Source organism: Lampris incognitus, chromosome 17 (genome assembly GCF_029633865.1).
Source record: "Lampris incognitus isolate fLamInc1 chromosome 17, fLamInc1.hap2, whole genome shotgun sequence".
Taxonomy (NCBI): Eukaryota; Metazoa; Chordata; class Actinopteri; order Lampriformes; family Lampridae; genus Lampris; species Lampris incognitus.
Window position 1 is genome coordinate 27,177,881 of NC_079227.1, and position 27,760 is coordinate 27,205,640.

The 27,760-nt window shown below is 45.1% G+C and overlaps 1 protein-coding gene across 1 annotated transcript; it reads left to right on the forward strand.

The window, feature by feature from the left end:
• On the forward strand, window positions 1-27,546 carry pax2b (paired box 2b). Its single transcript, XM_056296958.1, has 10 exons — window positions 1-43; window positions 1,485-1,650; window positions 2,404-2,601; window positions 6,384-6,463; window positions 6,566-6,685; window positions 14,149-14,324; window positions 16,664-16,778; window positions 25,231-25,332; window positions 27,122-27,208; window positions 27,470-27,546. The coding sequence occupies exons 1-10, from the start codon at window positions 1-3 to the stop codon at window positions 27,544-27,546; spliced, it is 1,164 nt and encodes a 387-aa protein (XP_056152933.1).
• Window positions 27,547-27,760: the final 214 nt, after the last annotated feature.

Here is a 27,760-nt window from a genome sequence, read left to right on the forward strand (position 1 = left end):
ATGGATATTCACTGCAAGGCAGACCCCTTCTCGGCCATGCACCGTAAGTATACAGCCTCGCACTCTCGTCCCGTCCCGGCATGCCTGCGTGGGCTTATTAAACACGATAATGCGAGTTTGAGTCTCTCTCCCACAGCCATTACACAGGCCTGTATAGTAGTAGGAGGAAGAGGAGGAGGAGGAGGAGGCGGTGCATAGTGTTACCTTAATGCTTATTTGCGCCGACAAACCGCCTTTATTTGCCTGCATGTCTCCGCGTACCGACAACAGTACCGACGTCCTCTAAGTCAGCCTATAGTCAGTACTGATGTTCTCAATGTGTCGCATGTGAACTGCTGTAAGTTGAGTGAACAAACAAACAAACAAAGGGGCGTGCTGGCAGGAGTCTTGAGACGGATGTGTTATGGACGAATACTGTAATTTACAGGTGACGGCGTGTTATATCCTACACGTCAGCCTGCGGGGTAGACAGGTTATAGCTTATGTACAATACTTAAAAAATACTTGTGCTAATAACGTTTTATTTCAAAACATCACAGAAACAGTCCGATTTGGTTATTATAATTTGTTTTGTTTCTAATTGAGCCAACGTGTTTGAATAATTGATACCTTCTTCATTTACAACGTAATATGTAATATGAACGTAATATGTAATATGAGTGATCGAACCTTGTTCAATAATTTAAAATTGCCGAGGAGGGAAAATGAACGAGTATGCATCTTAACGCCCATCCAGAGCCTTACATCGGTCAAGAAAATATAATAACAATAATAATAATAATAATAATAATTATTATTATTATTATTATAGATGTGATGTGTGTACTAGTTTGTGATGTTAAGTTACGGGATACTTTAAAGTGTTAACAAAATAAGGATGAACCGTATTTAAATCAGCGTTGTTGCACGTTTAAAACTATCAGATAGACACCCTATCTACTCAGTATATAAAAAGGAATATAAACTAAGTATATCGACTCAGTATATATACTGTTATCCGAGTAGATATACTGAGTATATAAATGAGTTGGCCACATTAAGGTCCTGTGCAAAATGTATTTTGTGTAATAGTCTTAATTGGCTTATCCCAGCCGTAATAATACTATTTATTTTACTAAGACTGATATTTTATCTTTCTGTAGTACTGAATAAAATGTTAGCGTAACATAAGCTACCTTGTCATCAATAATAATAATAATAATAATTATTATTATTATTATGGAATAATAATAATAATAATAAAACAAGCCGATTTACTCTTACGAAATAAATTCCCTTTACCCATAAGTCTGCTTATTTCCAGGGACTATTTACCCAGTTCACAAAATGTTTCAAAATGAATATGAGTCAACGTGCGTGGGCCTTCGTCGTCGTCTTCGTCGGGGTGGGGGGGGGGTTGCGGCGTGTCTATCTGTCTTGTCTGTCTGTCTACAAACGGTATGTAATGTTATGCTCTTCTCTCCGTGCTGTTGTATCCCACGTAGGGCACGGAGGTGTGAACCAGCTAGGCGGGGTGTTTGTCAATGGCAGACCCCTACCCGACGTGGTGAGGCAGAGGATCGTGGAGCTGGCCCACCAAGGGGTGAGACCCTGCGACATCTCGAGACAGCTGCGGGTCAGTCACGGCTGTGTCAGCAAAATTCTGGGCAGGTAAGAGAGAGAGAGAGCGGGGGGGGGTGAGCGAGAGAGAGAGAGAGAGAGAGAGAGAGAGAGAGAGAGAGAGAGAGAGAGAGAGAGAGAGAGAGAGAGAGAAAGAAAATGCATGTCGGTCTTGAACCTCTGACACTTCAGACAGACACCGTGCATGCACGCAGTGTCCTCCGATTCCTGCAGACAGCAGAAAACATGCAGGGCAACTCGGAGTAGAAATTACTGGGAATAAAAAAAAAGGAGGAGGGGGGTTAGATGTGAAAGCATACCCCGTGGTATGCAAAATATACGTTGTGTTCAAGCTATTTGTGCACATACCGTATGTATGTATATATATATATATATATATATATATATATATATATATATATATATTCCTTTCGAAAATATGATTTGGGTTATCCTGTTCCTCTTTAAGGCCGTTTCGGTGTCCTATTAAGTTTTGCATGTTTCGGTTTATTTGTGCTTGAGAATACAGTTTGACACCGTCTTAATGAACAGCTTCCCGTCGAGGTATCGTTCCCCGTCTTGATACGCGCGCGCATAATATTCTAATGTGGGATTATTTTTTTCGCGGATTGATTTTTTTACCAACACACGCGGTTAAATAAATAGCTTCATCACTCGCACGCACAGAATTCATAATTCCATCCAAGCAAGACGGAGGGTGTATATTTTCGGTTAACACACACCGTAATGTCGCCGTTATTCATTTGTTTGTTGGTTTATTTCTTCATTTATTATTTAATGCAGGTACTACGAAACCGGCAGTATAAAACCAGGAGTGATTGGGGGGTCTAAACCCAAAGTGGCCACTCCGAAGGTTGTGGATAAAATAGCAGATTACAAGAGACAAAACCCGACCATGTTTGCCTGGGAGATACGAGACAGACTGTTAGCAGAGGGCATCTGCGACAACGACACTGTTCCCAGCGTCTCGTCAATTAACAGGTAAGACGTCCCTCACTCAAGCGAAACACTGGAACCAACTAACAACAACAACAATAATAATAACAGAGCCCATTTCCTATCGCATATGAGCCTATAGTGTGATTAACTTCGCTGAGATCGTGTTGACCCAATGCACGCCATGGGAGCTGGTGTTTAGGGATCGAACACGGCCTCTGCAGAGTCAGCTATCGGTCCTTCCCATATAAACGGGTTGCGTCGTGCGTGCGTGCATGCACGCGTCGCTACTTCAGAGACCAGTGAAAATCGCGTGCGTCACGCGAACATCCGCCCCCCCCCCCCGCCGGACTCTTCTCACAGCAGAATATAGTTTGACCAACTTTTCTTTTCTCTTTTTTCATCCCCTCCATCCAGGGGTGGTCTCAGAGGTGCAATTCAATCTCTCAGAGCAGCCTCCCTCAACAATCAGCAGTACATCTATAGGACTGAGCGAATCTGTCGAGATGAAAACCGATCAATATTCCGGGACCGGATCCCGTGGCACTATAATAAAAGCAGGGCCCTTTTCTTTAGCACATCTAATGTGTGGGGTTGGAAATAAAAAAAAATAAAAGGGAGAGGGCCATTCACTACCCATACGAAACAGACTCCGCACGAGCCCTATAAAAGGTGGGGCTTGTTATTTTTTTTGGTGGAAACTAGTTAGACCAACACAGCTGGCTGCTGGAAAACGCTACACAATGTTATTATTTGTGTGTGTGTGTGTGTGTGTGTGTGTCCAATGAAAATCCATTCTTCAGGACTGCTGATAGCGGTTTTATTTTAGCCTCTATTCTGGGGGTGACAGGTGCGTGTGTTCAGTTAAAGTGGGGGGAAATGTTTCTCAATTTGTCCATGGGGTTGGAAGCGGGAGGGGGGGTTGGGGTCTTAATATAAATTCAGAAATTACAACTTTTTCTGCGGCGTTATGTCATTTTTGGTTAACGCTGCATCATATCAGCGTTTAAGAAAGTGTTTTGTCGAAGTCGATTGTTTGATTGTGCTCAGAATTGTCATAAAGCAGCGATCTATCTCCATGGGAGCCTATAGTATGTAGTATGCTGTATGTAGTATGTAGGGTGTAGTATGTCATATGCAGTATGTACTATGTAGCATGTAGTATGTAGTATGCGGTGCTTGTCCAAATGATGGGCTAATTTATCGTGTAGGTAATCGGCGTTCAAAATTGTGTTCAAAATTTCAAAATTGCACTGGCTCTCAATCCTCTCACCGCATCTGGCCACATCTTGCTACTTTAACTATTGAGGGGCATGTCTAAGAGGAGGAGAAGCGCCCCCCCCCCTCGCCAGAGATCCCCGGTGATGAACTTTGGTTAAGAGGCACTGTTCCATAGAGCCAGCATCAGCATTACATTTTAATGAGCTGATGGGAGAGCATGGACAGCTTCACACAAGACATCTTTTAAATAGAGAAGGCTGAAGAAAATTCATTTCATGGTTCGTGGTTGCTTAAAAAGCCCCATTTAAGGAGGCTCAGACACATGTATGTGATAAATTCAAAATGTACAATAATATCATTAAAAGGTGGCTATAAAGTTTTTTTTTCTTTCCTCCCCCCCCCCCCATTTCTAATTAAAGCTTTCTAGTTTGGACTGGGAAACCTCACGTATCTTTGTTTATGTGGGAAATTAAATTGTGAATATGAAGGACTGTAATTCTATTATCCAAAACCTGAGAGTCTACTTTGAATTCCTGCCATTGTGCGAGGCTGAATATTTATTTTCTTCACAAATCAGCCTATTTAGCAGATGAACTGTAAGATTTCGTGTTCAATCTCAACATCCTCACTCCATTGCCACACACACACACATTCACGTGAGCAAAAACACACAATGAGGCATGCAGAGAAATAATGTGTACACACACAAGCACACGAAACACAAACATGAGCCTTTCGACTTACATTTTAGGCTGAATATCGGGTTAGATTATAGTATTAGTACACCTTGGGTTGTGTCTGGTAGGATGAACATGACAGTCGCTTAGCTCATCTCAGTTTGCAACGGCGATGACAATGGCCAAGTACCCACTTCCCCCCGTTGTTTAGACTGGGCCCATCATTCACAGGGGGGAACACAGAGGGGGTGTTTCCCAGCAAAACGCGGTTAAGATAAAGGTGAGGAGACTAGAGCCAGGGTCTCCTCTAGATGGATGGCTTTGACTTGGGCTAGCAGGTCTCCCCGGCAGACGGTCTGACCTCAGGACTGTTGACAAAGAGGATGTGCTATTTAAACACTTTTCCCCCTGCATGCATTATTAAATGCTACAGAAGTAGTGTTGTAGCGTGTGTCTGGGCCACCGCAAGGAACCACCCGACGAGTAACGGCGCCCTGCTAGTAGACATAAAAAAGGTTCCCAATGGCGCTCAATACTATTGATTCAGAAGTAAAGCAATTTTAATATTTCTTCAGGGGATTTTCTGCAAACAGCCAAGTCATTAATTCATTCTCCCAAATTGCTTATTCAATATCAAGAACAGGGATACCAGATAAAGTCTTTGAATTTATATAGCACACACAAGTCAAGGGGTCGAATAACTGTTATGGAGAGATGTGAAAAAATTAAAACATCAATATGTGGTCTCTGGAAAGGCCGGTTGCTGGGTAGCTTTGCCCCCAAGGAGATTTTTTTTTTTTTTTCTTTTTTTGGACGATGTTTGATGTGTCCTTTGCAGCCTGTCTGACACTCTGAATGGTCTCAAGTCGTCTGATGCATCTCCGGATAATACAGGAGCCTCTCCAGACACACAAAAAAAAAACACAATATAGACAAGTTTTGCCAGATGTAAAATCTCCCACCTGGGTGGCGTCGTTTATCAGTTACACGTGAACGCGGTGAGATTTAATTTTTATTTCCATTCTCAGGAATCGAAGCCGGCTTAAAAATTTGTATAAAAGAAGCAATCACGGCGGATTTGTGTACAAATTGAACTTCGCCCATGCGTTTGCCAAAGGCCCCCCAACCGACTTCGCTTGCTCGTGTGGTGAAACAGGTCCCGTGTCATACATGATGAATTGTTTTAAAGTTTACAAATTATTGTGACAGCTCCCTTTCTCCCCAAGTGCCATTCAGATTAAAGGAATCTAATGCTGGCGTAAGCTTGTGCAAGGCAATAAGGAACTATTGCTTTCCTGTCACATATAATTTATAGCTTTCTATTTGCATCTGTTTGCCCGTGTGACTAATCCCCAACTTTTTCTCCCCAAGCCCCGATCAATACAACCTCATCCGCATTGGCACTCGGGGCTGCTGGTCCTACAGAGATGTTTGATCTGGGAGGCAAAGGGGCCAGCGGTTTCAGATACCCCAATGAAAACCCCTCCATAATGGGAGAAAGAGAGGGGGGGGAGAGAGAGAGAGAGAGGGTGGGAGGGGGAGAGAAAGAGTGGGGGAGAGGGAGACAAAGAGGGACGGGGGGAAAGAGAGAGAGAGAGAGAGTGCTGATTAGTGTGGGCCAGGTAGAGTCAGTGAAGCTGATCATTGAGGTGAATTGATGTGATTTCATGCTTTGTTTGCAGGATCACTCCGACCAAAAGTGCAATGAAGACTTTTCTCTGTACTTCACCATAAAAGTAGAGCCCACCAACCGCTGGACAGATCCCTTTGTTATGAATGAGCTGCGCACAATATCCCTGCCCGTACATTTGATTCTCGGTGCACGTCATAGTACACCGGTAATCAGCTCATCACGGGATCAAATGGGAATTGTTTTGGAAACCAGGTCGTTTAGGTCAGCGGTGACGTCTGCTCTCCCTTATTATACAGGATCATCCGAACAAAAGTCCAGCAGGCTTTCCATCCATCCCCTGATGGCACGTCCCTGTCCACGCCAGGCCACACCATAGGTAGGTACAAAACAGCCTCTCGGTCCCTCAGAACAAGCTGTAACATATGCAACACATTCACGTTGAAACAAGCCATCATCTGATTTTACTGTCCCCCCCCAGTACCAAGTACAGCTTCTCCGCCCGTAACAAGTGCATCCAATGACCCTGTTGGGTCGTACTCCATCAACGGCATTCTGGGTATTCCACGATCAAACGGCGAAAAGAGGAAACGAGACGAAGGTAGGAGAAAAGAATGTGTTACAACCCCTTACATAACCCTTAAAAACCCCTTATCTCAAACCGCTCAGGTAAATGCTACTATTCAGGGCCTTTTTCAGTAGCTTTTTGTTTTTTTTGTTTTTGTTTTTTTGGCGATTGTATTGTCAAGAACACCTCACACCTGCACAGATACACCATAACACCCCACCACCCACCCCCTTACCCTCCCACCCCCACCCAACTACAGAGTTAAATCCATTTTGTTTTTCTTTTTTGTGGTCTGAGGTGTGGACGTTATAAAACGTCCAAATCTGAGCAGTGTTACACTGCTGTGTCAGTCCAGCATGGAGTCTTTTGATTTGAAGACATGACCTCCGCTGTTGTCTCCTGCAATTAATCTTTATGGAAGTGATTAAGAGGCTTTAGATAATTAAGTGTCAAGATGATGTAGCCAACCACACAGGCCAGTCAGGAGAAAGGGTTTTCAGCAGAGGTACATTCACTTCCTCTGTTGAAGTAGTGGGCCGGTGGACGCAGTGCGCCTGAGGCAATAGAGATTATTGGTTCTGTAAGCAATAGGCCTCCTTAATGTCACCACATAAGCAGCTGATGAGAATAGCTAAACGGATGCACTCGCAGTCCCCGCCACGTTAGGAGGCATGTACAGTGTGGAGGTACACGGCTCTCCCAAACGGGGCAGTTATCTCAAACAGGGTGGGGAATGAGTCCCTTATTTCTGCCGTGTTTGGGAATGAGAGCTAATCAGGGCACGGCGGCAGTTTACACAGCCCTGTTCTTTGTTCTGGCATTTGAGAGAGGTGCAGGATTTGCGGGATATTGAGTGGAATTGATGTTTTATGTGTGCGCAGGGAGGGAGGATGACTAATGGCCTGTCAGAGGTAGATTTCCTGGCGAAGATATAAAAACCAGCATGACGTGGACATGGCAAATGACATAATCAAGTCTCTCCCTGTAAGAGATGCAATCGCGAGGCATAATGCAAACGTCTGGTATTTCCAAGAGTTCATTTTCAGTCATTCTAGGACCTCTCGTATTATCCAGGGTGTAATGTCTAGTCACTGAATGATAGAATGCACACATTTCTATGCAGATTGCCACTGAAGGGCAAAGAGGTATTAAAGGGCATGGAGAGGAATAAGGTATGTGTGTGTGAAAAAGAGCGAGAGCGAGAGCGAGAGAGAGAGAGAGAGAGAGAGAGAGAGAGAGAGAGAGAGAGAGAGAGAGACCCCGTTTTGTGGAGGTCCTCTAGGTGACAGCACCATGTTTCTATGGCTATTCAGTCTCAAATGATCCCCCTGATGTGCTGCCATTTCTGTGATTTAGGTGCTCAGCCAGCATTACGATAAAAGAGGAGAAAGCTGTGCTCGCATGCATGTGTGTGTATGTGTGTGCACATGCACATCTAAGTACGTGTGTGTGTGTGTGTGTGCATGTGTTTGCACATGCATGGCTATACGTATGTGTGCACATGCACATCTGTGTGTATGTGTGTGCACATGCACGTGTGTATGTGTGCATACGCACATCTAAGTACGTGTGTGTGTGCACATGCACATCTGTGTGTATGTGTGTGTGCACATGCATGTCTGTGTGTGTATGTGTGTGTGTGTTTATTTGTGTCAGGGTAAGGGGGTGGCGACAGCGGTGAGGTTGGCTGTGGTTCTTATATACTCTCTCACCCTCCCCAGCCAGTTGGTGTCCACCTGGAACCGCGGGGTCAGGGATACTCTATCTTTCCAAACCGAACAAACCTCAGGCATTGTCTGCTCAAACAGAATCAAAACAATGCTGCAGAAACGATGTCTCACCTCCAGCCATGGCTCGTAGGGATGGTATATTATATACAACGTAACGCTCCTCGGTAGCTTTGTCTTGTTGCTTTTTGTCTACCCTTTTAAAAGTGCACCTTACCAAACAATTACCTGTATTTGAGTTGGCCGGGAAACTGTTTCTCTACAGATTCAGCTTCTTCTTTTTCTTTTTTTTATCCGTGAGAATTTCTAATTCTACTAATTTGGGCAATCATCATGATGTTCCTGTCATTTGTCTTTCGCTTGAAGACCGCCTTGTTTGTTATTCGGGCTTATTGTGCACCTCTCAGTAGGCCGTGGTCTGTCGTCGGTTAATGTCTAGATTATATTTTCCCGCTTGCACCGTGGCTCGGAGAATGCCTGAGCCCTATTTAACTTGGTAAGCCCCATGATGATTATGGCACAAGCAGTCATTATCAAGAGCTGAAAACATGAACAAAAATGAGCAAAGGAAAGGAGGGGGGAATGAAGCGGGGGTGGATGGGAGGGGTGGGGGGGCTGAAATGGATTGGCTGAGTAGCCCAGAGTATTTGTTTTAGGCTGCGCTGTGGCTCTCTGCCAAGCGGGGAGACAGCTCCTAAGTTCCAAGTCCAAGTAGTGCCCTTAAGAAAAGGTCCCTATTACAGGAGGGATGTAGAGATAATGTAGTGTGACACACGTTATGTACACTGGGTCTCCAGAAGAGGAGCTTCAGGGACACAGGTGTCATAAGACCCATTAATCTGCTATCGTCATGTGTTATTGCAAATTAAAAGTAGCATGTTACACTCGGCCGCTATTGTGGCTGATGGAGTGGGGGGTGGGGGGGTGGGAGACCCCTGGAGATTGTATCTTCGGTGACCATGGCTGTCCGCGTGCCTTGCGAAGTGACATATATGAGAATTTGCAATTCTGCAGAGAAAAGCTATTACCTCACAGATTAACATCCGAGCCCATCACCTCCCACCCCCCACCCCCCTCTCTCCCAGCCCCACCACCCCCGCTGGTCCTGGCGGTGTAGGGCTGAGCCGAGACAAAGGAAAATATGCTACAATTCTATCCTACATATGAAGAAACTTAAGTAAAATAGTTTACTGTGATTATTGTGCAAAACATGTGGGGTAATATGTGCAATGACGAGTGCAAGTTCCGTTGCTTTCATAAATGTCTTTGTTCAAGTAATTGTCATCAGTGAATATTCTCAAAAGCCGGATCGTGTTGGCTGCAGGCTTTCTTGAGAACATGCAATGGTCAATGGGGAGAATGCTAACCCATGGAGTGTGTCGAATCTTTCAGAGTCTCATCACCTATCTTTCAATAGTCGCCCGCAAACCGCACAATCGGGCGATTCTTAGTTTCAGCCATCTTTAAAGCTCATTTGCTTTGTCCTAGTCTTTCTTCTCGATTTATGAGAGAAACGCCAAAAGAGAAATTTCCTGATAAGACGATGATCGTCTATTTTCAAAGGCCGAGGACAATGGCCGCTGACAAATCGGGGCGGGCGTGATTCTGCACTCCGGTAGCTGTTGAAATGATCGTTTCTCACCTCCGTGCACAGCGGGAAGAGTGAACAGTAAGCGGAGATGAGCGATGGAGCGGGCCAGAACCGGGCCCTGCTCTGTGTCTCGGCATCTGTTTGGGTGAGAGCGAGAAGCAATACAGGAAGCCAGTTCACAGCGTAATGTCAGACAGACAGCACAATGAACCGCACCCCCAAATTAGATTAATAAAGCCTTTAAATGCCCCAGAACATCACGGTGAATTAATGGCCTGAAGTGAGCGGTGTAACCGCCTCTCCAGACTGTTCCTCTCCGAGTCTCACAGTTAATCACAGCTACCTATCTGAACTTCTCCTTGTCTGCCTCGTGTGACTCGCAGCACATGCAGCACAATGCATCCCATTGACAGCGTTTGATTCCGTTTACGCAATCAAAGCAGTTAATTAGCGAAATGCATCTGAGCTCTTCCAATTTGTCGCAAATGAGCCTTAATTTGATTTTGGTTAAGTGCAAAAAAAAATTGAATCAGGCGGTAAATTATGGAGGTGCATTGCAACAAAACACACAGCAGTGTTGAGGGAACATGAGTGCATGTATGTTGACATGTTATTTAAACACGGAGCAGATGAGGGGAATAAGCTCATTCATTTGAGAGGGGATTTCGTGACCTCAAGGTGCCAGCTCACCTTCCTGTGCCTCTAACAAGACGATGGCGGTTGGGATTTCATCGTGTTGTAACCTCTCAGCTCAAATGTGTACGCATAAAAAAAATGCGACGTTTCCCGAAAGAAAGTCCTCATTTTGGCAACTGCTATACGCAAAATCTCATCACACTCTTCCTTATCTTCATTCACATGTCTCGTATTCATTATTCTTTCCTTATTTTTTTGTGGCGAGCAGTCAGCCAGTCTCACTCCCGGCCCCGGGACTGCATCGGCTAAGCTTCCTACGAGGGGTCGTGACCTCTGGGTGCCAAACCCGCAGAGAGGAGTCCGCTTTATAGAGCTTGTTATCGGATCTGATAGAGGCTGCTCCCTCGTTACTAGGGTGTTAATACGGACCGTTGTCAAGATGAATACACTCAACTCCACCAATGATCAATAAATGGCCAAAGCATCGGCGAGCCACGGAGCACACACAAACAAAGCCGCCGTGTGTGGTCACTGGCTGCTGCCACTGTACTGCTGCGTAACCGGCCGACGGGGAAACATCAACATCGCGGCGTTTAGATCGGGGTAGGGGAAGCCGGTCGGTTTGTGCACGTCTGATTTCTTGTGGCGTCTGCGTGGTACAATTTGCTCCGGCACATTAAGGATGCATAAAACGAAATGGACTTATAAACCCTCAGAAAGGGTAATTACGCAGCGACATAAAGCTTCTAAATGTCACAATGTCCCTTCATCACAAAAATACAATAATTGCAGAATTGTCAGAGGTGCGATCCATGTAATTTACAGATGTAACGGGTATACTGGCGAGGAGAGCAGATGGGACTGTCTCCTTGATGTGAACGGGATGAGAAGTGTGTATGCAGGTTGAGACAGGTTGTCTAAGGTGTGGGAAGTGTGTCCCACAGCGTAGAATGACAAATGTGGGGATATTGATCACGCTTGCTACTCAGGCTGGATGATGGAAAGTAATTAACAACTCTATTTGCTCGGGTACCACAAAGAACTACTGAGCTTGATAAAACAACAACCAACACCTGCCTGCTCAAGTTTCAAAAACGGTATAAAGACATGTGCTCGTTCAGGTGGCGTGGCGGTCTATTCCATTGCCTACCATCACGGGGATCGCCGGTTCGAATCCCCATGTTACCTCCGGCTTGGTCGGGTGCCCCTACAGACACAATTGGCCTTGTCTGTAGGTGGGAAGCCGGATGAGAGTATGTGTCCTGGTCACTGCACTAGCGCCTCCTCTGGTCGGTCGGGGTGCCTGTTCAGAGGGGGAGGGGGAACTGGGGAGGAATAGCGTGATCCTCCCACGCGCTATGCCCCCCTGGCGAAACTGTCAGGTGAAAAGAAGCAGCTGGCGACTCCACATGTATCGGAGGAGGCGTGTGGTAGTCTGCAGCCCTCCCAGGATTGGCAGAGGGGGTGGAGCAGTGAGTGGGACGGTTCGGAAGAGTGGGGTAATTGGCCAGATACAGCTGGGGAGAAAAAGGGGTGGGGGTGGGGGGGGAGACGTGCTCATATCATGGCGTTCAGATGACACGGACATAGTTTACACTACACAGCAGCATCGGTCTTGACAAAATAGAGAGTTGATCTGTTTTTCAGACCCTATCCTTCATGCTAAGCAACACAACTGATGATTCCCTGAAAGTAAAATTCAACTTCACTAATTTGTAAACATAAAAAAGTACCAACCACTGACCTCAACTTAGGTTTGCAAACTTTCGTCCAACTAATTGTGGGCTATCTTAATAAGCACACGCCTTGCAACGTGCGCATTCAACAAATTCACCTCACAGCCACACACAGTCTGTAAGCGCACATGGGAAATACAGTCCCAAATGTCTTTTTATAGCATTTCGAAATGTTTAGTTCTTCACGGGTGTAAGGTTCATCCTTTGGCCTCAGCCTGTGGGAGAAGAAGAAAAAAAAAAAGGTCAAGCAGTCGTATAGAATGGCAATAACCCTCCCAAATGGTACTATCACAGAGACATGATTGATCAATTGAATTCCGTGGCAGAGAAAAATGTGGGATTAAGTAGAGTATTATACGCACAATGAGTTGAGGCATGATGTTCATTCCAAGTTCATTTCAGCTCCCTCCCGCCACCCGATCAGGCAATCAATAGAGGCCTTGCATATCATAGATCACCACTCTCCTGCTGAGGAGAGAACATAATCTGCTGCAAATTTAGAATGACAGATTTGCAAGGGAGCTGCTGAGGCTGGCCGGGGTCCGGGGAGGAGGGCCGACAGACGGGGAAAGGTGGGTGGGGTGGGGTGGGGGGTGTTGGGATGGAGGACCGGCCGGCCGGCCGGGGATAAGACTTCGGCGGAGAGGAAAACAGGGAGGAAAAGAGGGAGGTTGGCAGGGCGGTTCAAATCCAGAGAGGAGAGGAGAAGAGAAGGTGGTGGTGGTAGTGGGTGGTGTTGGTTGAGGGAGGGGGGGATGGGAGGGTTATGGTGTGTCTACGCAGGGCTTAAAGTGTCAACACACAAGTGACAAAGCGAAAAGCGAAGGCACCCTTCTCCCCACCGGTCGGGGTAATCGGGTCAGGAGTCGGGAGAGAACGCCTGTGTTTGGGAGAGCTCGTCCCCAGGAGAGATGATTGAACTCGACTTTACAATTTTATTCAGCCTCTTGTCCTCCACCGCCGTTGCCAAATGGAACCATACTCACAGAGAATGAAAGGAAGTATTAAACTGTGAAAGGGAAATTGTGTCTTTAAAAAAAAGAAAGAAAGAAAGAAAGAAAAACTCAGCGTGTGATTTCGGTGAACACGAGAGGGCTCGGGGAGAGGATGGAGGAGGGATGTGTATGTGTATGTGGCGATGCTGGATGGCGGGCGGGGGATTGGGGGGGGTTGGAGTTGTGTGGGGGGGGGGTAAAAAAAAAGAGAAAACAAGAAAATCATCCGCCTTGAGTAAAAAAAGCGTCATAATGCACTAGCTGCTGCTTTCATTAATATACATGGTTGCCACAACATGTATATATTTGCAAGTGATGGTAATCCATCAATTACCACGGGGCTTTCACATCATGATGGTGTTAATACTGCTGGGGGGGATGTGGGAGGATGGTGGTGGTTGTGGCTGGTGGCTGGTGGGTGGGGATGGGGGAGGTGAGGGGGGGAGGCGTTGTTGTTGGGGCAGATTCCCAGACAGGGAAATAAAGCTGGTGAGCTTGTACTGTAGCCAGTGGCCCACCAAAGCTGTTAAGATGTGTTATAGAAATGGAAGAAGAAAAATGTTTTAAAAAATCCCCCCCAAAAAAAAACATCTCGGGCTGAATCTTCACTCCATCCCTTATCTATCCTCCTCAGACTCCTCGCAGCAGTGGTTCAGAGAGAGAGAGAGAGAGAGAGAGAGAGAGAGAAAAAATATAACTAGATAAACAAATAAAAAGAGCCGTGAGGAGAATAGAACGTGCACACAGCTCCTTGAAGTGGAGGCCAGCTTCCAGGGATCAGCATCTCCACTGTTGCTCTCCTCTCTTGTAGATGGTTCAGATGGTTCTGGTCCAAACAGTGATTCTCAGGGTAGTGTGGAGAGTTTACGGAAACACCTGAGGGCTGATGCCTTCACTCAGCAGCAGCTGGAAGCTCTGGACCGGGTCTTCGAACGCCCATCGTACCCCGACGTCTTCCCTTCCTCGGAGCATATCAAACCCGAACAGGTTGGTACAGCAAAACCCCTTTGTTCACATTCATACTATGAATACTGCATGTGTGGCCATTTCAGTTTCGGCTAAAACAAATACCTGTCCTTCTCGTCCACAAGAATAATACCAAGAGCAAATATGCAAATGTATGAGATGGTCAGAGAAATCCTTCCAGTGGATTACAACCCAGCATGTGAAATGCTGGAGGGATCACTAGGAAAACTCCCACATGATATTGATTTTGTGATGAAAAACGCATTCCTTGGATCCCCTATAATTGAGAATAACAGTGAGGGCAACATCAAATTAATCAATACCTAGATTTTTTTTTTCTTTCTTCATTTTCGCTGTTATTCAACTACGGCTTTCTTCCTGCAATAGTGCATTGCACATGCATTAGTTAAAACTGCTAAAACCGCTGCTCCAGTGGTTTTAGCAGTTTAACGTTGAGCCGCATTTATCAAATTGATGAATTATGAAAAATAACACGCGGAAAACCCTTCATATATCTCCATAATATTTGGATTTCAACAACTTTATGGTACAGAAACCATGCCGAGCAGCTGACCCCATGACCACATTAGATAGCCAGAGGACCTCGTGTCTTCCCATGCCAAGCTCCGGGCTTATTACAATGGATAACTTTTATTTACTTTCATTGTACCATAAACAACAAGAGACGATTAATTTCTCCCGCGAAACTATAAGTCAGGCCCATAAAGCAAAAGCAATTGCCCTAATTGAGTTCATTTTAATTTCTCTCCAATCGGGGCGAATTACGCAGGTGATAAATCAGTGGGACAGGCCTCACCTCCAGAAGAGGGCCTAATTTGCAGCTAATTACAAAACTGATTTCTACTGGAAGATCAATACCAAAACGAATTGGAAATGACTTGCAATCACAAAGAGCGTCAGATAGAGTATTAAAAGGCAGAGAGGGAAAGGGGGCGGGCTAAAAAAAAAAGAAAAAAAAAAGAGGCCAGTTAAAAAAAAAAGGAGGCCAGGAACAGTCCAGAAAAATCAGCTTTAATTTAATGCAATATTAATCAGAGCACTTTTCCCTTCATGGGTTCCTCACCCCCCCCCCCCCCCCCCCCGGAAAATGTGGCCCTATTAGCTAGTGTCTGGGTTCTGTAGCGGGGCATTAAAAACCCATTCTGGAGATGCAAAACTGAATGGATTCACCCCTCCCACACTTCTGCTAGCCAGTTGGTCATCCTTTTCAAATCTATCTTTTCAGTTTCCGCACACACACACGCGCACACACACACACACACACACACCACCACCACCACCACCCTGCCCTTTATCTGCATGATAAAACGTCTGTTCGGCGTCTGAAGCCTTCAAGAATAGAGGAAAACATCCGACATTGTGCCAGCGAACAGTTGTAGCAGACAATTAGAGTTTATCGGTGATAGTGGCAGACAAGAGTGGGGTCACAGGCGTCCCCCCTGTGGGAGTGCAGCCCACCGAACCGCTCACACACACACACACACACACACACACACACACACACACACACACACACACACACACACACACACACACACAGGGCTTTGGACAAACATTGTCAACACGGAGACGTCGGAAGTTTCATCTCATTAAAAAAAAAAAAAGAAAGAGAAAAAGCTGAAAACATCTGCCATGACATGTTTACAACACAAACACAAAGAGATATTCCAAAAAAAAACTGGCAAGTTGGCAAGTATTTGCGGCTGAGTTCTGAACAGTAATGGAAGATATTCTTCCATGTTAAACAGAAACAAGTGTACCACGGAGCTGTATGAATAACCTTACCACCAGTGGTAGCCTGTTATCAGCTCAGCCGTTGGTAAACGGTGACAGGAGACGCAAGCGACATGAGTACTCCCATTCAGTGGCGAGGAGCAGCTCGACATATAGGTTGTTTAGGTTTGGAAATTAAAAGCAAAAAAGGTGAATGGTGTCTCTCATACAGTGCCACATGGTGTGCCTGTAACAAAGCAGAACTGCTTTCTCCCTTGGCTGATCAGGGCTAGGACTGCAGTCAAGCACAAAGGGCCAGCTGACGCCTTGGCTTTTCACTCATCTCAAAATCCCACTTCCTCTCAGACAATACCAAAATACATTCATGATATGCTTGAACTGCCACCCTGCAGCGTGAACACACACACACACACACACACACACACACACACACACACACACACACACAATGCTCTCATACAAATTTATATGTGCACGGGCCTATGTGGAATGCTTAACGAAGGCAGGGAAGGGAGGATTTCCATCTAGGTATTGTTTGGTTGTGTAATGATTCAACTGTCTTTTTTTTCTTTCTTTCTTTTTTTTTTTCTCCCCCCTTTTCCCAGGCTAATGAGTACTCGCTGCCTGCCCTGAATTCCGGCCTGGACGAAGTCAAACCCAGTTTATCCTCCAGCGCCAACCCAGACCTGGGCCCCAGCGTGTCACAAAGCTACCCTGTAGGTAAGATCAAGTGCCATGCAGTAACGCCATTACGCTGCCAAGCCACAGCTTCGGCTGAGGGGATTATCGTTTTAAAAACTGTATGAAAAAAAAAATCAAATGCAAGAACAAGAAAAAAAAAATCCACAACCGCGCTGCTCAACTTACAATGCATTGACGGGAACTATTCAAAAAAAAATAAAATTCAACTTAAAAAAAAAAACAGAAAGTAAGTGTGAAGATTTTTTGTGGGGGGGGGGTTACATTTCTCTTTGACTCTGAGCTGAAAAGGTGGTACAACACTGCAGTAAAAGCTGGAACGTTTAGCGGCTGTCCTCCATCTCAAATTTGCTGAGCAGGCAGGGCAATAAGAGGTGCCGGAGGGCGGGGGGGGAGGGGGTGGACATGCTGTTCAGTCACTTTTGGACAAGGACCTTTGGTGTCAGCACATCAGAACTATGACTCCGCGTATCGCAGCAAGGTCTCGCGACGCCACCGGGAGTGACTGCTTTGTTGCCACCCCGCCGGTGTGCACTTGTGATTTGTTCGCCCGAGTCTTGTCAAGACTTAGCGGATCGCGTTGTTGCTTTCTGATCCACCTTGGCGAAATACGCCTCTGCATCTCTTCCACCTAACTCCAACGCCCCCCCTCCCGCCTCAGTCTGTCTGTTTATATCTTACTCTGTCACTCTCTCGCTCTCTCTCTCTCTTTTCCCCTCCCTGCCCCTCTCTCCTTTGTCTTCCAATCTCCTTGTCACAGTTAATGACTGCCGGGCTAATTGAAATATTGTTTCATTGTTGCCGTGTTATTACCGAGAAGAAGGTTAAGTTTACTGAAAGTTTACGATTACTGTCGGGGCCCCGAGATTAATATACAGAGCTTTTATTAGAATTCATATAATTATGCAGCAGCCATCAAAGGCAACGAGTAACTGCATGGGGGAGGACAGGGTGATTGAAAATTGCGGCGGCCCCCTCCTCAAATGATAGCCATGGCGTCTTATGAGAGAAGAAAGGGCCCCTTTTCTCATTAATATGTGGGAGGTAGATTTTCCCTGTAAGGCAGGCCGCGTGAGAAGAAAGGTGTGCGTTTGTCCTTTGTGCCCTGATGGCCCTATGAAAGCAGGCCTCGTCCGGCTACCTCACTGCAGACAGACAGGTGGCTTTGTTTGCACCTGGGATGCTTTTCCAGCGTATGCGTCTCAGTTCAACTCGCCACCGAAGGCTTCCCCTCGGTGCAGTTATGTGCCGTGTAAAGGATAAAAGTTAGAAAAGTAAACAAACAAAAAAGAATCAAACTTATCTGCCAATTTACATGAAGGCGATGGCATGTGTTTCTTTAAAAACCTTGCTCGATGTTTGTGTATTTAAGAGATGTGGAGATAATCTCCGTATCCATGCCCAAGGTACATCCCACTGGAGACAGACAGAAAATAGTAGAGGTCAAACCAGAGGAGCAAACATCATTTTGACTTCCTGCATGTAATTAGTATTTGCTTAGCAGCTTCCTCTGCTTGGTTTTCCCTCTGTGGCTGCATGGATAATAGGTGATATTCAGGTGTGTGGTCTCTCTAATGGCTGAGCATTACACTTTGCTTGCAGGCGATAAGCCTGGCAGAGGAATTTTAAGCCAAGCAAGAAGTAGTAAATTATCTGCAGCATTTAGGCCGAGATCCAATTTCAAATTAATTGTGCCTTTACGGGAGGAAGAACTGGAGATTATGTTCACTCTTAGAATGTTTTCGAACACCAATTAAAATGCCAGCGGTTATTGATCTTGTTGATTTTATGTCCGGGAATTTGCATAATCTATTAAAAATGAATGATTCATGAAGTGCTCATTGCCAGAGATCAGGATCCTCGGTGAACAGAGAGGGTCGAGAGATAGAAATCTTTTGTGTCCTCTGCTTATCCTATTAGGGCTCTAAAGTACCTGCAGAGCAGCCTCAAATAAGAAAGGGATTTAAGGGCATTGTGCACATCATCGAAATTCAGAGGCAAGAAGCCACTTCCATTAAAACAGTTTTTTTCGCTCCCTCTCCTCCACATTAATGCTGTATTACCTACTAAATAGTCCCTATTACCCCATAAAAACACCAAAGGGTTCCATGAATATGTGGATGGGACAATTGCATATTGTGAGGTAATTTCTATTGTTGATATGGGAAGTAATTTCTTTGATGAATTCCCTCCGAGAGATGGATTTCATCTCAAGTGCTTCTTATTCTTGTTCACTGAAACTGCTTAAAATTCATATAGCGTGAGCCTTGGATGAATTTATGAATAGCGGAAGGAGGAGCTCGGTACTTTTTGTGTATCTTAAAAAAATAAATGGAGAGATGGCCTTGATATGGCCAATTGTCCACCATTTCCATTGTGGGTTTCTTTATTTCCTGAAATTACTCGGCCCTCCTGTGTTTTCGCAACGGTGCTTCAAACTTTGAGCTGTCTTTAAACACCAACCCCCCTCCCCACCCCCCGGGCATTCAACGGGAGTTTTACACATCTCCGCTAAGTCAGCGCATACTAAAGAGTCTTCAAACATATTCCCCACAGGGCTTGTTAATGGGAGCCTCCAGGGGCCTAAACTCCTCGTGTCAATGACACCTCTCCTCCTCAAGGGCCGTTAACAGGTGCCTCCATGGACTCAATTGGACTTTATCTCCAACATTCATTAGGAACAAAAGTTTTTTTTGTGTATTCTTTCTCTCTCTCTCTCTCTCTCCCTCTCTCTCTCTCTCTCTCTCGCTCTCTCTCTCTCTCTCCTGGTGAGACGCTCATGCAAACTTTTACACATAATGTTCAATTAAAGGGGCGAAGTGAGTGCTCTCAGAGAGCGCCGGGACCTGCTGTTGTCCAGTGAGTGGAGTGCAGCGATCAGACGGCCAACCTGCCATCAGTGATGTGTGACCCAATGACAAACCACTTGCCGCACCTACCACAGGGGAACCTGGGGCCCAGGCTTCGAAATTAATGCTTATTTCGTCTTCACAAAAGCAAACTAACCTTTGAGCACACATTTGATAATGAATGACTTTCAGCCGTTGTTTGGGGAATTAAAGCAATTTGGCTCTCCAAACATTCTTTACTTAGTTGTAATTAATTACGGTGCAGAGATTTTGGGCTGGTGATAAATTGCCCCATTCTGCATATAGCCTAGAAAATGGAGGTCAAAGATTTTTGGTTGTTGTTGAAGCAAAACATGAAGGTGTCCCTGTCATGGTAAATTTAATACTCTTGCGAGCAAAAGAGTCATTCACAAATGACTTTACCCCAGTGCCAAATGAAAAGAAGGTCACCCAATTTTGTGCTATAAGGAGCAAATGTGGTGCAAATGTAATTGCCATACATAATGGGGCGATGTTTATTGTCACATTATTATCAACTGAGAGAAAAGAAAACCTGGATCTGTTTTTCTTATTGAAGCTTTCCTGGGAACAGCAAAATGCTCGTACCACTTTGTGCAAGTGTTACATGTGAGAAAGTGCCAGCGGTGTGTACCATGAGGTCCATCTTTCTGTAGCCTGCTTACTTTATCAGTCAATCAATGAAGTTGCATACTTTATGAAGTTGTTTTTACCAAAATTCTGCTTTGGCAAAGGCCTGCCATAGTCCAATGCATCTCCAACAAGTAACGCAACTTTATTTTTTAATACTTTTAATGCAAATCGAGCGCAGATAGTACTGTGTTTCCCAGCTCAATAGACCCTGTTCCAAGCCACTTCTCAAAATTAAGACAAAAATCAACGGGCTTTCGTAACAGCAAACCAAAAAATCTTTGAATTGATTTGCGCAGGGAGGTAAAAGAGGGCATAGCGAAATAAATAGCTTGATTTGCTGGCATGCAATCCAAGGGGACTGTCAGTGGAAGTAGGCAATATAAAGAAGCCCATCTTTTAATGAGAATCTGGACACACATCTCTGTTGTAAAACAACAATGGTTAGGAAGCAGCTAATGAGGCTATCATTGCTGTACAGACAGCTCTCCCAACTGGTGCCTCTCTGAAAGAGGGGACATAAAGCAACAGTCACAGAGCAGTTGGCCATCGTATCCGACTGTATCTTCAGAATAAACAAAAACATGATTCATTTGGGGGCTGTGACTGTCGCGGCCAGGCCAAACAGTATAAAAGAGATATCTTAATGGCAAAAACTTTCCATGCATACATCTGTGATTTATTACATTTCATTGCAGCAGCTGGTGAATGAGAAACGTGTGACGTGTTGTGTCCATGAATCGAAAACAGCCTTTGGTGGAACCTTGCTCCTAAATGTCCGCTATAATCAATAAAGAGACAATTGATCTGCCTCTGGCTCTGTTAACTCACAGTTCCCAGTGTTTTATCACAAGGTGTGTTTTAATCTTATCCTGATGATGCAAGACATAAGCTTTTCTTTGGGGAACAAACTGGATAACCTGAAAAAGTCAAATCCCGCTCTTGGAAATTTGAGCTCCGAAAATTGATGATCGCAAACCTTTCTTTGATTGCCTCAAACCAAGGTCAGAATAAGGAATATGTGCTTCACAATTTATATTCATTTCAAGATGAGGTTATGTTTAATGAGCAACTTTTTAGGGGGAAATTGCGACAGGTTTTATGCTCTTGAGCTGAACCACACCTAGCAAAATGTACTAACGTAACACCCCATGAGACTTAAGAACCTCAGTGATCACTAGGTCAGTGTTATTATTCAGCTGTAAGAAGGCATGAAGAATGATGTGGTTACCAGTTACATATTGTACATATCAGATATCCATCCATCCATCCACTATCCAAACCGCTTATCCTGCTCTCAGGGTCGCGGAGATCCTAGAGCAGAGATCCTATCCCAGCAGTCAGTGGGCGGCAGGTGGGGAGACACCCTGGACAGGCCGCCAGGCCATCACCGGGGGGGGGGGGATAGATAGAAACAATTTGTAAAAACACTTAATGTTTTTCCCGATTTTGGTGAACGTTTTGTGATTTCTTTTTTTTCATCATCATTCGTTACTTACTTTGGCATTAAATTAGGGAGGAGACACTCATTTGAAGTAGGAATAATATCCACTGCTACCACTTGAACTTCCAATACTCAGCTCTTGTAAGAGGGGAGACGCCACGAAACGGCTAGCAGAGTGCTATTTGATTTCGCATATTTATGTGTTTCCTGTAAAAACAGGAAGCTAGGGAGGGACTTGTCACGGATATTGATTGGCGTTTACAGTAGCCAATTGCGCCGCAGATGAGAGGGGGCCCCGCGAGATGACATTTGACGCCGTGTCGGTGTGGGGTCCATTTCTGCTTGCGTGCAATATCGACTCGGGGTCCTTCGACTACATATGACGTCACGGATTATGTTGCTAGCTACTTAGCTGTGTGTTTTTTACAATGCACATTGACATAAAGTTGGTTAGTAAAGGTGCGAGGGCCGAAGCCCCAAGCTGCGTCTAACGTCAATCTACTGTTTCCCGCTGTTCCTAAACTGAACTAGCCCCTACCCAATCATAATGCGTAAAGTAGTGATGTTATCTGTAGTCGCAGGACCCCGATCACATCCGATAGGGGCCTTGTTTTTTTTCCGACCCGCATTCCGGGAACTCTGCCTCTGATTGGCTATTACTCGTTGCCTCCGTTGATTAGGTTGGTTAAGGTTAGGGATAGGGTTAGCCAATCAGAGATAGCGTAGGGGCGGGTCTTCCCGGAATCCAGGTGCGAAAAATAATAACGCCCGGTAGGGCGAGTAGATCAAGTACAGACACGAGGAAGCGGGCTGGCGGAGGGGACTAGGCACGGCGGTGTGCAGCAGCGACTGTGGACACGTACCGGGCCCTTCTCACGGATCTCCCCAACCGAGGGGACCCACCAGGGGGTTGCGTTGCGGGAGTTAGCGCAACTAAAAACACAGTGACGACACATAACTGCTAGCTAGCTCATAGGTCCAGTGCGCCGGTCGGTAACTGGCAGAATTTATAGTCATGGGGGGAGGGCCAAAGAAATTCGAGAAAGCGTTTCATTGGACGCAAAATTAGTATACGCCCCCGAGTGCAGGAAGAGTCAACGTTTTATTATCGTTTTCCAGAAAATGACAAACTCTAAAATACCTTCAAAACGACTTTTTTTGTTGTTGTTATTGTTGGGCAAGATACTGGCGTATAGGTGGTGATCAGTGCAAGAGGGATATGATAAAAAAAACTTAAATATCTATTTTGATGTCATGGGGACTTTAAGATAGTTTTGCATGATAATAAAGTATGCCCACTTACCTCCACATTTTGAATCATCTACTTCAGCTGTTGTGTCAGCAAAATTCAGCAAAATGTGACCAATGCATGACATGACTTTTATTTGAAAGTTATTAAACACACACACACACACACACACACACACACACACACACACACACACACACACACACACACACACACACACACACACACACACACACACTCCCCTCCACCCCTGCCGGACCCCACAGCGTCTTTTGAATTAGGTGCTCTGGTTCGTAGCTAACTAATTCCTCTTGTAAATGAAAGGCCCAGCACAACCTCGTTCTTCTTTCTAAAGCTCTCAATACTTTGGCCATTCGATTTAAGTCCTCTCACCAAAAGACGCACCTTGCAAATTGTTGCAGAAAGCAGTACGTCGTCTATTTCCAGATGAATACAGATAGTCATCTAGTTACTCGTAACTATAGTCATCTATAGTTATCCAAGTGTGGTATGTAGGTGTGTGTTTTGCATTTGTATGGATGTGAGTGCATTGCTGACATGGCCAAGCATGACCTATGTGTCGCTGTCTCTTATATTTGGTCTGTGTGCATCTGTCTTGCATCCTGGCAGAGGCCTTCATCCATTCATTATCAACTAACATTAAGCAAGAGCCATAGGAGGCCTCCACCACGCCCCCGCCTCTCTCCTCCTCCCCTTCCTCCTTGTCTTCCTCCCTAGCAGTCTTGGGCCTTATGGACCTCCAGCCCTGCCATCCTGCTGTTTCACTTTTCACAACAGCCCTTTCATACCCTGTCTGCTTGACAAACTACTATACTAGCAGGTACTTCATTACACAAAGAGGTTATCTTATCCCCCACCCTGCATCCAACTCCACCCATCCTCACCAATCCCATCCTAATTAAACAAGTTGCCAGTGCATACAAAGAAATTTGACTTTTGTTAGCAATACTAATCAATAGCTTTGTTGTTTTTTAGGAAAATCTTTTTGTTGTACCAATGCTGTCACATTACCAATAAAATAGGGATTCTGAAATCATTGTAGCTATGTGCAAAAGGCATAAGACAGGAGCATAAGTTTTACTAGATTTACTTGATTTCAAGGGGTGAAATTGAGAGCACCCCTCTTATTAGCCGCTGTGTAAGTTGTTCATATTTGGATTTCTCTAACAAGCACACCCTTGTATTTGTTTAAGCAGAGGGATGAGATGGCAACGTCAGCCATTAGTTGTTCATAGTCTCCGTCGTGAAGGCAAAAGAAGGGTGTACCGGCTGTAGCAGGGACCTGAAAGTGTGACCTTCCAACCACGGGACAGTACATGAACTCATCACGCCTCCCCATGGCCTCCAATAATTCCCAAATCCAATCAAGGTGCCAAAAGGGGTACCTTATAATATTTGGTTGACTTTTCTTCACCATTTTCTTTCGCCCAGGGAAAAAATTGGGTTTACTTCGCTGTATCGATAGATAATTTTTATTTACAATGCACAGTAACAGTGGATAACTGCTCCTTTCTTTGGTAACACAACAGTGTGTATTGTGGTATTATGCTGAATTACAGCTAGCGGCTTCCTCATTAAAGCTCCTTTGGTAGAGGGTTTGCCCTTTGAGCACAAGTGGCCCTCATTGCTGACAATGTTGCGGGGGCCTCTTCCACCCTAGTCCCGGCCAGATTGGGGCTACGTGCGGCGGCCCAAACATCCCGTAGGCTTGGGGAGAACACCCAACCGTCATTCCCAATTACAAAGCTGAATATGGAGCATCTGCACCCGGCCGAGTGGCGCTCTGTAGAGGGGCCAGTGGCGGTGCACTTGGTCTCTGTAGCCGCTTGCTAGCCTTAGTAGTGGAAAATAGGGGAGGCTTACGGAGTTCATCTGAGGTGCTGTATTTATAGACGGGTCTGAATAGTGAATGGTCTTAAAGGTGTAGAATTTATTTGCTTCCTGTCTGCCTGTTTTATCTTTTAGTTTTGGAGAGACAGACTAATATGGTTCGTGTTGACTGACAGTGTTAGAAGGTTCTGTCAGACTGAAGACACAAAGCCTTTAGTATTTGAATAGCGCAGCAGTAACGATTATATTTGTCTGTAAAGTTACAAATCACTCCACAGGAAAGGTGACGGGGTTGTGATTTTCAACCATGCTGATTGCCTTGACATACAATATTACAGTTTATGGCATGTGTCTGTGAAAAATGTGCATTTTTAGGTGTGACTTTGAACGCTGAAAATAATCCCAGTTTATCTAATGTTTTTCTCTCTGCAGGTCGGGATATGGCCAACACAACCTTACCTGGGTATCCCCCTCACGTTCCCCCTACAGGCCAGGGCAGCTACCCAACCTCCACGCTCGCTGGAATGGTTCCTGGTAAGTAAGAAGGAAATTAACCGGGGTCTCATCATACTTGGGCTTTATTTAACAGATGGCATTGCTCTCAAAAAGGAACAAATGTGGTGTCTAAGAAGCACGCGGAGGAGACCGTAGCGCCAAATTACACATGAAGGCAGTGAATATTGACCCATGGGCTAAGAGGCACACACATCCCTGTATTAGTTCCTAGTGTATGATTGGATTAGACAGGCTGAATAAGTGAGCAGAGACAGGGAAGAGGACACTTTCCCTCGCCACCGTCCCTTCCTTCTTACCCCCCCCCCTCCCTTATTGGCTCATTATCTTCCCGCGTTGCAGCTCTCACCGGCCGTCAATAAACAGCACTTCTTAGTCGTCCCTGCACTTCCCAGCCTCTGCGCTCCAGAGCATATCCCTTTCCCCCGCTACTTAACCTGCAGTTCAGGTTCACAGCAAACAGTTAAGGGTCAAAAGACAGAAGTATGGGAACGCGGTAAATATTCAAATTGCTATCTCTCTGAGGAGGTCAGGCCAGGGTTTCCCTTCTTGACAATGCAGAGAGATGCATGCTTTGGAGTTGCGCTCCTGTTTCTTAAGACCCACCACCACCACTATAATACCCTTACACACACACACACACACACACACACACACACACACACACACACACACACACACACACACAGACCAGCACAGCTGCACCGGGGCCGGCACTTTGCCTTTCAGGTGATTAACCCATGTGGAAAGAGAAACCTATCAAGTGCACAGCTGTGTTAGCATATTATTAACCAATCACATGATGCATCAAAAGACCAGAGAATCCACTTTTCCTCCAGTGAGCACTGCTGACATAATGTTGACACTTATATTTTTTTCCATTTAATTCAGTTATGCAACACCAGACAATTAAAACACTCCATACTTGTTTGTCACTTTTATGTTAGTAAACGGCGCCTGCTAACGGTCGAAAAAGCAGTTGTGCCCATACTCCACTTGCACTGCAAATTCCTGTTATTTTCTTTTTCTTTACTTGTGAATCTTACTAACCAGAATCTAGGTGAGAAAATCCGGGGTGGGGTGGGGTGGGGGGCAAGACATGGAGTGAAGCATGCTTTTATTGCTTTCATTTGTTTTCTTGTATCACAAAGCAAAAGATGAGAGCCTTAATCCCACGGCTGGTGGTTATGCATTATAACCCATTCATCCGGCCTACAACCGTTGAGATTTAGTGACAGGTCCAAAACACAGTTAAAGCAAAAGCCATTCCTCACCAGCTTCATATAAAATCTGGCCTTTATTGTCTCATAAAAAAAGAAACATGTTGAACCAACAGCAGGGCCCACTGACACGTCCTATGTTGGATCCTGTGCAATGAAATTCTGATGTGCAAAACATTAGACCTGACAGTGGACCGGTTTCAGATTGAAGTCGTTAATTTTTCTTAAACAAAGGCCGTAAGATTTATCGCACGATACCAAAAAAGAAGAATGTATGCATATGAGACTCTAAAATACCATTAGGTGTTTAGGAAAATGGTGTGGAATATACTGGAGAGTTCAAAATGTGCAGATATCTGTAAATGGGACAGGGAAAGCCGCCTTCGGTGTTGCACCCTGCATTGTTCGGCGTTGCATCACTTAAGTGAAATGAAAAAGAAATAAATTACTTGCTTGACTGGCCGCACAGAGATGACTATCATTCTCCCCTCAAATTGCATCCTGTTTGAATGATGAGAAATGACTGCATGTGAAAAAGGTAACGGTTTGACGCATTGAAATGCTAATTGATTTGTTGTTTTGTTTTTCAGGGAGTGAGTTTTCGGGGAACCCCTACAGTCATCCGCAGTACACAACCTATAATGAAGCCTGGCGATTCAGCAACCCAGCATTACTAAGTGAGTACGGGAGAAGTAATAGGGCACCCATTAACTGTGGATTAATGTGAAAGCTGAAATACAAACATACTACTACAACTACTACTTTTAACTACATCTACTACAGCTATTATTAACATTATTATTATTGTGGACAATCTTGTGACTGGTTTTATTCACGAATATCATGATTCGTTCATTGACGTGGTTTCATTTAGGAGATGGCACTTCATGATCTGTTTGTTGTTGTTTCAAATGGCTCGTTCTTCTGTTAACTTTCAGGTTCCCCTTATTATTATAGTGCCGCATCGAGAGGCTCGGCCCCTCCCACTGCTGCCACTGCCTATGACCGTCACTAGTTACCATGGAAACCAAATCAACCTGCAGGACCACGGCCTCAGCCTCCATATTGCCCCGATGTGATTGGCACGGTCCACTGGACACCGGCCAACTACGCATAAAATATCCCCCTAATCACCCCATGAAGAAGTACCGGTATCTGGATTTCCCGCTTTTCACCCTCAGTGATGGACGCTCGAAAAGTTTAACCGCAACTTTTTTTTCCAGTCTGCA

What these genes read in the sequence shown, in the direction of transcription:
- pax2b (XM_056296958.1), top strand. Translation starts at nt 1, where the DNA reads ATGGATATTCACTGCAAGGCAGACCCCTTCTCGGCCATGCACC. An exon ending in CACGCCAGGCCACACCATAG is followed by an intron (nt 6,464 to 6,565) that starts GTAGGTACAAAA and finishes GTCCCCCCCCAG; the next exon opens with TACCAAGTACAGCTTCTCCG. An exon ending in AGCATATCAAACCCGAACAG is followed by an intron (nt 14,325 to 16,663) that starts GTTGGTACAGCA and finishes CCCTTTTCCCAG; the next exon opens with GCTAATGAGTACTCGCTGCC.